The sequence below is a fragment of the Mya arenaria genome, chromosome 4, assembly GCF_026914265.1.
Source record: "Mya arenaria isolate MELC-2E11 chromosome 4, ASM2691426v1".
Taxonomy (NCBI): domain Eukaryota; kingdom Metazoa; phylum Mollusca; class Bivalvia; order Myida; family Myidae; genus Mya; species Mya arenaria.
The window spans coordinates 41,392,170-41,400,791 of NC_069125.1; the positions used below are offsets into that span (position 1 = coordinate 41,392,170).

General features: G+C 37.9%; 2 protein-coding genes across 2 annotated transcripts; both read right to left on the minus strand.

The window, feature by feature from the left end:
- Positions 1–1,880: 1,880 nt before the first annotated feature.
- On the minus strand, positions 1,881–3,917 carry LOC128232631 (uncharacterized). Its single transcript, XM_052946299.1, has 2 exons — positions 3,779–3,917; positions 1,881–3,337 (listed from the first exon to the last, which is right to left on the minus strand). The coding sequence occupies exon 2, from the start codon at positions 3,335–3,337 to the stop codon at positions 2,090–2,092; it is 1,248 nt and encodes a 415-aa protein (XP_052802259.1). The 5' UTR covers positions 3,779–3,917; the 3' UTR covers positions 1,881–2,089.
- Positions 3,918–4,545: 628 nt separating this feature from the next.
- On the minus strand, positions 4,546–8,077 carry LOC128230285 (protein unc-93 homolog A-like). The gene is made up of 4 exons (XM_052942426.1): positions 7,800–8,077; positions 6,469–7,676; positions 6,076–6,343; positions 4,546–5,415 (listed from the first exon to the last, which is right to left on the minus strand). Exons 2-4 carry the CDS (start codon positions 7,336–7,338, stop codon positions 5,195–5,197), a joined length of 1,359 nt encoding a protein of 452 aa, XP_052798386.1. The 5' UTR covers positions 7,339–7,676; positions 7,800–8,077; the 3' UTR covers positions 4,546–5,194.
- Positions 8,078–8,622: the final 545 nt, after the last annotated feature.

The following is an 8,622-nucleotide window of genomic DNA, read 5'->3' on the forward strand; positions in this document are numbered from 1 at the left end:
AAAAGCAATATCCATGTTTAGAGACACAGGGTCAGGGCCGTAAAGCAATATCTATGTTTAGAGACACAGGGTCAGGGCCGTAAAGCAATATCCATGTTTAGAGACACAGTGTCAGGGCCGAAAAGCAATATCCATGTTTAGAGACACAGGGTCAGGGCCGAATAGCAATATCTATGTTAAGAGACACAAGGTCAGAGTCGAAAAGCAATATCCATGTTTAGAGACACAAGGTCGGGGCCGAAAAGCAATATCCATGTTTAGAGACACAGGGTCAGGGCCGAAAAGCAATATCCATGTTTAGAGACACAAGGTCAGAGTCGAAAAGCAAAAACAATATCCATGTTTAGAGACACAGGGTCAGGGCCGAAAAGCAATAACTATATTTAGAGACACAGGGTCAGGGCCGAAAAGCAATATCCATGTTTAGAGACACAAAGTCAGGGCCGTAAAGCAATATCCATATTTAGAGACACAGGGTCAGGGCCGTAAAGCAATATCCATATTTAGAGGCCCCGGGTTCAGGGCCGTAAAGCAATATCCATGTTTAGAGACACAGGGTCAGGGCCGAAAAAAAAACAATATCCATGTTTAGAGACACAGGGTCAGGGCCGAAAAGCATTAACTATGTTTAGAGACACAGGGTCAGGGCCGTAAAGCAATATCTATTTTTAGAGACACAGGGTCAGGGCCGAAAAGCAATATCCATGTTTAGAGACACAGGGTCAGGGCCGAAAAGCAATATCCATGTTTAGAGACACAGGGTCAGGGCCGTAAAGCAATATATATGTTAAGAGACACAGGGTCAGAGTCGAAAAGCAATATCCATGTTAAGAGACACAGGGTCAGGGCCGTAAAGCAATATCTATGTTTTGAGACACAAGGTAAGGGTCTGAATGAGAGACACCAAACCTTGTGTCGCCACCAAACATATAAACAACACAAACAGATCCCACATGCATTAGCATAGCTTAATCAATAAATGTTGGGGTAATCGCCCAAAGTTAAATTGAGGATAAACTATTTCGTTCTTGCGATAAAAAAATGCGTAGTATCCCAGTTATCATAAAGCTGATTGTATTTTCAATTTGATATCAGCAAATTATTTACATTATATTCATCGCCACGTTCGTCTATGAACATTTCTTTCAACTTTAGTAAAGAAACATCACATGTATACTCGAAAACTCCGTACTCTCTTGAAGTAGAACGTACACTGATTCATTTCTCTATATAAAATACAAACAAGTGAATATTTTCATGTAAATTGTAATTCAAAATAATGTGTAAATGTAGTGAAGAATGAAATGTAAATTGTAATGTAAAATATATATTGTAATTTAAATTGTAATGTAGATTGTAAAGAACATGTTATTTAAATGTTATATGGAATGTAATGTAAATTATATTGTACATGTAATTTAAAATGTAATGCTATATGTTATGTAATATGTATTGTAATATGTATTGTAAAATGGATTGTATAATGTTATGTAAAAAACAATGCAAATTGTAACTTAAAACGAAATTAGAAAATGCAATGTTAAATATAATGTAATGTATAATGTAGTGTGAAATGTATTGTAGCATGAAATCCAGAATATAACGTAAAATGTAACTTAGAACGTAATGAGAAAACGTAATGTAAAATGTAATGTAAAATGTAATGTAAAACGTAATGTAAAATGTAATGTAAAATGTAATTTAAAATGTAATGAATATACATTTGTTATGTTGAATGCAAAATGTTACTTAAAACATAATAAGAAAATGTAATTTCAAATGTAATAAATAATGTATTGTAAAATGTAATGTAAAATTTAATGAAAATGTAAAGTATAAGGTAATTTAAAATTCAATGTAATATAAAAGAGTAATGTATAATGTCTTTTAAATTTTATGTCGAATACAATGTAAAATATAACTTAAAACGTAATTAAAAAATGCATTTGCACAAGGTATTGTAATGTAAATTTACACGAGCAATTCAGTAGTAAATGTTAAAGTTCAGTGCAAAAAGCAATGCAAAATGAAGAAAGTGGCAAAAAATGTTTTCCTTTATGATAAAAGAAAAAAACACACACAAAACAACTTAGGCGAAATGAATAACCTCGTTCGGCACGACAGCCGTTCTTGGGAATGCACATGTATACGCGACTGGAACAAGCATCACCTCTGGAGTCCAAATAAAATTTCCGTTGGAGTCCGGCGTCTCACTCCTCCTGAGAATAGTTATTTTTTGATCCACTCGATCGCACTCAAGATGAGACCCTCTACAGTAAGGTGAAATTGGCTTTGCTGTGGTGATCGTAGTTGGAAACCTAGTAGGATCATGATCAATGACATTATACCATGGGCAGGTTGACCGTCTGCATATATCATCGTCTGAAGTAATACCCGAAGAAATCTGCGCCAAGCCATTTGTTTTACCCAAGCAGACGAGTGACTTGAGTTTTGCTTCATCGATTTCTAACCACTTCATTTTCGAATACTTTTCTTCAGTCATAGCAAAAGATACACGAGGTGAGTCAATAGATCTGTTCCTTTCATCGCTCAATGCTGGAGTCGTAGATTGGATGTTAACGCTGAGTGAGTCAATAGATCTGTTTCTATCATCGCTCAATGCTGGAGTCGTAGATTGGATGATGACGCTAGGTGAGTCAATAGATCTGTTCCTATCATCGCCCAATGCTGGACTCGTTGATTGGATGTCAACGCTAGGTGAGTCAATAGATCTGTTCCTATCATCGCTCAATGCTGGACTCGTAGATTGGAGGTTATCGCTAGGCAAGTCAATAGATCTATTCTTATCATCGCTCAATGCTGGACTCGTAGATTGGAGGTTATCGCTAGGCGAGTCAATAGATCTATTCTTATCATCGCTCAATGCTGGACTCGTAGATTGGAGGTTATCGCTAGGCGAGTCAATAGATCTATTCTTATCATCGCTCAATGCTGGACTCGTAGATTGGAGGTTATCGCTAGGTGAGTCAATAGATCTATTCTTATCATCGCTCAATGCTGGAGTCGTAGATTGGAGGTTAGTGATAGGTGAGTCAATAGATCTGTTCCTATCATCTCTCAATGCTGGAGTCGCAGATTGGACGTTAGTGATAGGTGAGTCAAGAGATCTGTTCCTATCATCTCTCAATGCTGGACTCGTAGATTGGATGTTAACGCTAACAATCTCTCGATGCTCCTTTGCCTTCTCCACTTCTATTATAGGGTTGGGCACTCGTGGATATTCTGCACTTTGTTTTAGAAGACACGATTCAGTCGTCAGAGTTCGCGATGCTGTTATGATGTATATAGGCAAGAATATTTGTCGTAAGTTCGCCATCTGAAAAAAAGGGAATTAAACAACGTTACAATTAAAGATGCACTCTTACTCCCAAATAAGATTTACCACAATTAATAATAGTGTTTTAATATTTAAAAAAAATGGTTGAATAAATGTCGGAAACGATGGTTCTTATGAAAGATACCGGGTTTAATTTGAAAGAAATGGGCAGAAAACATGGAATTTCTACCTTATGAGCCTATAGTAGATCACAGTAAATCTTTTAGCATTCACCATTACATTATTTAGTAAGTAGTTGAAGGTTTATCAGTCAAAACTGATGTTTGTTCATGTTTATGTAATGATTTTGAATAAGAGTGTCACTTTAAGCATTCAAATTAACACAATGTTATTGAGATTTATTCTTTTTTTAAAACTTTTCAAATGCGTTAAATATCTCAGATGGACTTGTTTGCAAAACAGGTTCTACGTGTTACATACCGTCACGTAAATATTTGTTCAAATTTCCTTGCGAGTGTATTCCAAGTCCGTTCCTTCGATAAATAATATGTTAAATCGCAAGCTTCTTTTTATATGCACTCTGATTCGGAAATTAAAATGCACAAACATACGCGATCTTTTTTTTTTCGTTGGCTAAAACCCCCTTGAAAACACTTTAAATTGAACCTATTGACATAATCTCTTCTTTGTTTAAGACTTTCAAAAAACTTCCTCATCTCTAAGGATAGTAATTATCAGAGTTCAGAGATAGTAGTAAGCTTATACATTGATGTCGTAAAATACTGTTATGATAAAGAACTACAAGGAACAGTGAAGGGGAATACTTTGGTTTGGAAATTTAATTTGAAGGTTCCTTAGATATGTGTGAGTGTTTGAAACACAAGTCGTTCCGACAAGAAACCTCAAAGCATGTGTGTCTTTGAAAACAATGTCAAATTAACATACAGTTTTCGGATTTCAAAATATGAAAATATCAGTATGTAATATTCAGGAAATTCCTGAAGTGTGTTAGTTTGTGTTGTTGTCAAAATGTGAACCTTACTGAATAACAATAACAAGTAAGCCGTATGCAAAACTAACCTAAAACTGTACCTAAGAGGTATTATAGAACTATTGTGGACGAGTTCAATGTTTATATGAAAAACTACAGAAACAAGTCCAGTAGTCGAAAGCTTAGACCCCGTTCTATGGCACAGGGCCAAGGCCAGAAACAACGAACAATAACACATATAATCACACAACATATATAATGTATTACACGTTGGTTGTTTATCATACCGAATTCGATGTACAATAACACAAACATTTTGAAGATAAAACTAAATTTTCCGTAACAAACACTGCCAATTATATAAATATATGTACATTCAATTATGTATGCAAAGTAAAGTGTATGGACAATCCGTTGATATCTTTGCTCTTAATTTAAGAACACGTAAAATGGATAGTATGCATGCGATGACGAGGAGTGAGATGGTCTTGTGGTATAGGTGACCGCCTACCATCTAAGTTTCTTAGGTTCTAGTCCCACTGAGTTCACATTATTACTGTCTCTATAAACGGACGCCATGATTGGTTCCTTACAAGGACACATGGCTATGGCATGTAGTACGCAGCAAATCAATGGGTCGACTTCACATGCATCAGTATCCAACAGTTTGGACTGCAAATGACTCGAAGGCCATGTTAAGGTGGTCAATTCTACAGGTTTTTTTTTCCCTTTTCAACCAAACACTCTTTTTGGAATCATTTGTACAGAGCCATGTCTCTTCAGAGCGTAGACGACGTCCATGGCCTTTACGTACGTTTTTCATTTCAAAAATATAAGGAAAAAAACTGTCTTCCATGCTTTTAATATTTTTTATTTGAAACAAAACAGTTATCTTGTAAGTCTCTTTATATCCTATACGTTCTTTCATTTCTTGACCGGACTCGGAATTCAACAATAGCGTACAACAACATGGCGGCCACCAACAAGCCAATAGCTACAACAAGCTTCGTGGAGACGCAAAGGAAGTTGCTGTAGACAAACGTCACTGTGAAACCGATGGCTTTCCATGTGTGGTAGTTGGCAAACGCTGCGTCCTTCTTGTCCGCAAATAAAAGTGCGATGAGCGCTGAAAAAATAGACAACCGTTAGCACGTTATTATAATTATTTATGAAAAAAATAAACATTACGTTAGCAAAAGTACTAATAGTATTTTTGCTTTTAAATAGTCATCGACGACAAAGTAGAAGGTATAGTGATAGGAACAGCAGCAACAGGAATAGTGGTAGTGGTGGTGGTGGTGGTGGTGGTGGTAGTGGTTGTGGTTGTGGTAGTGGTAGTGGTAGTGGTAGTGGTAGTAGTAGTAGTAGTAGTAGTAGTAGTGGTGGTGGTGGTGGTAGTGGCAGTGGCAGTGGCAGTGGCAGTAGCGGTGGCGGTGGCGGTGGCGGTGGCGGCGGCGGCAGTGGCAGTGGCAGTGGCAGTAGCAGTAGCAGTAGCAGTAGTAGTAGTAGTAGCAGCAGCAGGAGCAGTAGTAGTAGTAGTAGTAGTAGTAGTAGTAGTAGTAGTAGTAGTAGTAGTAGTAGTAGTAGTAATGATGGCCACGGTGATGGTGGTTGTGATAGCGACATTTTACTTGTGATATAAGACTGCCTACACACATGCACTGATATCTATCGTTAGCCCCTGATGGTGCATATTAAACAGCACGAGTGTTATTTAGAACATTAATTATACATAAGTAGGATGTTTGCTAAAATGAATTATTTTGATAAATACAAACCACCGTACCATTTGACTGTGTTTGCCAAATCCCTTCCGCCAAACCCCATATCACAGGAATGATGAATATTACAGCAATGTTATCAGCTGAAGGAATCCAAATGTATAAGGTGACCAGAATGCCCAAGTTGACCAGTCCGGCAAGGCCAAACAGAACGTATCTTCCCGTGTACTTAGATATTTGACTGAGTGTCATAGCAAAGAATGTTGTTGATGCCCCATAAGCAGCCATAACGAAACCTATCTTCTGGATACCAATAGGGCAACTGATGAAAGACTGAAAAATAAAACGAACATCCGTTCCGCAAAAAGATTATAGTAATTTATTTGTTCACGTATATTAACAAGAGTATAGCATTTTGTATTAAACGTGTACTATTGGATGACTTGTATTATAATTACCTTTGTATAGTCGGTCCACAAAATTGCTTGTTCCATGGCCATAAACATAATGAGCGGCACAAGCATGGCAAGATCCACATCGCATAGGCCCTTTCCGCAGGATATAAGGGATTTCAAAATGTCGCTGCCTTTACGAGTTGTCGGCTTGCGTATTGATGGAAGAAAGCATATTGCAAGCAGAACTCCGACAACATCTATGACAAGGAAAACACCAAGAAGAATATAAACAACTTTGGTCTCCGGTTCCTCAATCGACGTACCGTTTACTTCTTTTGGGCAACCGTAGCGGCCACAAAACTTAACTGTTTCGTTTGTGTTTGTATAATTATACGTTCCTTGTTGCAGTACTATCGAGGATATCAGATTTCCTGTAATTTGTGTGGTCTCGTACATAGCGAAGAAAATCCCATTGTACTTGCTCAGAATCGTGTGGCTATCGCTATTCTTTCTGCCAGCGTACGAGTAGGCCATGTCCGAGAGATAAACACTTTGGGATGTCCACATCGGTCCCGCTGTGAGTCCGAGTAAAACGGAAGAGGGGATCAGTGTGGCAAACGTGGGATAAAAGTTGGTGCAAGTGTACACCACATGACAGATGAAAGAAACGACGATAACCGTCTTTTCTCCGAGGAAACCAATAATGGACGGTGCAAGAATTCCTGAGAGGATGATGCAGGCGTACATACAAGACAAGGAAATGATCCCCAGTCCATCCGCCTGATTCAAGCTACTCTGCAGGTTTTGAATTGCCAGATAGGCAGTAAATATCGCAGTAAAGGACGCTGATAGTACGAACACATTCCTTCTCTCTTTTCCACCATGCTTGTCTAGAAAAGCATCCTGCGAGGTCATCTTTACTTCCGTTTCCATTCCGAACAGTACGTCTAGTAGTATACACCCTACTAGAGTGGTCCTCTATCCCTTGAATTAGATCCTGGAAAATTACTCCTGTTTTGTTGTGGTATTCTTTTACTTGACGGTATTCGCTTGAAGTAGATCCAAACAACTACTGTTATAATTTATACAGTTATAGTGTGGTCTTCTTTTACTTGACCTTATATACTTGAAGTAGGTCCAAACAACTCCTGTGTTTAGTGTGGTATTCTTTCTCTCGATGGTATTCACTTGAAGTAGATCCAAACAACAACTGTTATATACTGTGTTAGTGTGGTCTTCTTTCGCTTGATTAAATCCACTTGAAGAATTACCTGGAAGAAATCCATCAAATTTATACATGTACTGTTAAATGCAGTGTTATGCTCTATTAAACATTTCAAATAAATGATTCGCCCATATAGACTCAGAGTGTAAAAATAATACACATAGCTCACCTTGTTGAAATGCTGTAGTCGATGGGGTTCAACGTCACATGTGGGAAAACGGTGACATTTACTTCTGATCAGAACCCACGTGTATCAAGGCACCGTCTTCTTTCGTGGCAACATGTGGTATAAAGTCCGTTTAAACACAATACAAACAGCCCATTCGCTTCTTCTGTGCTGCTCTTTAAATTACTATATTGCTTCAATTAAGTACGTTGAGCCTATACATGTGTGTCATATAATCGCTACCGTATTTTCCATTGTACTGATTTTTGACCGCATGCACGTGGATTAACAACCCGGCGTACTGAATTAATATTCCCTAAAGCTGGTAAAGCAAGTATATGGTTTACACCGGCTATGCTATGCACATACATGTACAAACTAGCATGTATTGTATTAAATACATGAACAAGAAGTGTTTTACTTGTAGCATGAGTCATAGCTTGTATTCCGATGATCGATGAAATGACTATAAATAACGGTTACAGGTCTTATATACATGATGTTGGGACGATTTAAGGCAATATGGTTATGATTTTGTTAAGTACTACCACACGCGGGTTAAAAGGGGGCGTACCCGGCGCGCGCCCACTTAAAAATCGTCCAAGTTTACTTTTTATTTCAATATGGGAGAGAAATAAGTTATAAACAATGCTCAAAATGCACCTTTTTGACTACAAATCGTTACAATGGTCTTGAGGCAGTAACCACGAAACCCACATGCAAATGCAAATAGTTTATGTTAGGGAGGGGCGTAGTCAAAAGGTTGCCCCCTAAGTTATGCCCCCTCTAACGTCAATTCCTGGATACGCGCCTGACTATCCTTTAA

Excerpts from the sequence above, each read along its gene's own strand:
- LOC128230285 (XM_052942426.1), bottom strand. The coding sequence starts at position 7,338 with ATGGAAACGGAAGTAAAGATGACCTCGCAGGATGCTTTTCTAGACAAG. Across the intron at positions 6,344-6,468 it reads TGTGGACCGACTATACAAAG|TCTTTCATCAGTTGCCCTAT; the intron begins GTAATTATAATA and ends TTTATTTTTCAG. Across the intron at positions 5,416-6,075 it reads TTGGCAAACACAGTCAAATG|CGCTCATCGCACTTTTATTT; the intron begins GTACGGTGGTTT and ends CTATTTTTTCAG.
- LOC128232631 (XM_052946299.1), bottom strand. The coding sequence starts at position 3,337 with ATGGCGAACTTACGACAAATATTCTTGCCTATATACATCATAACAGCA.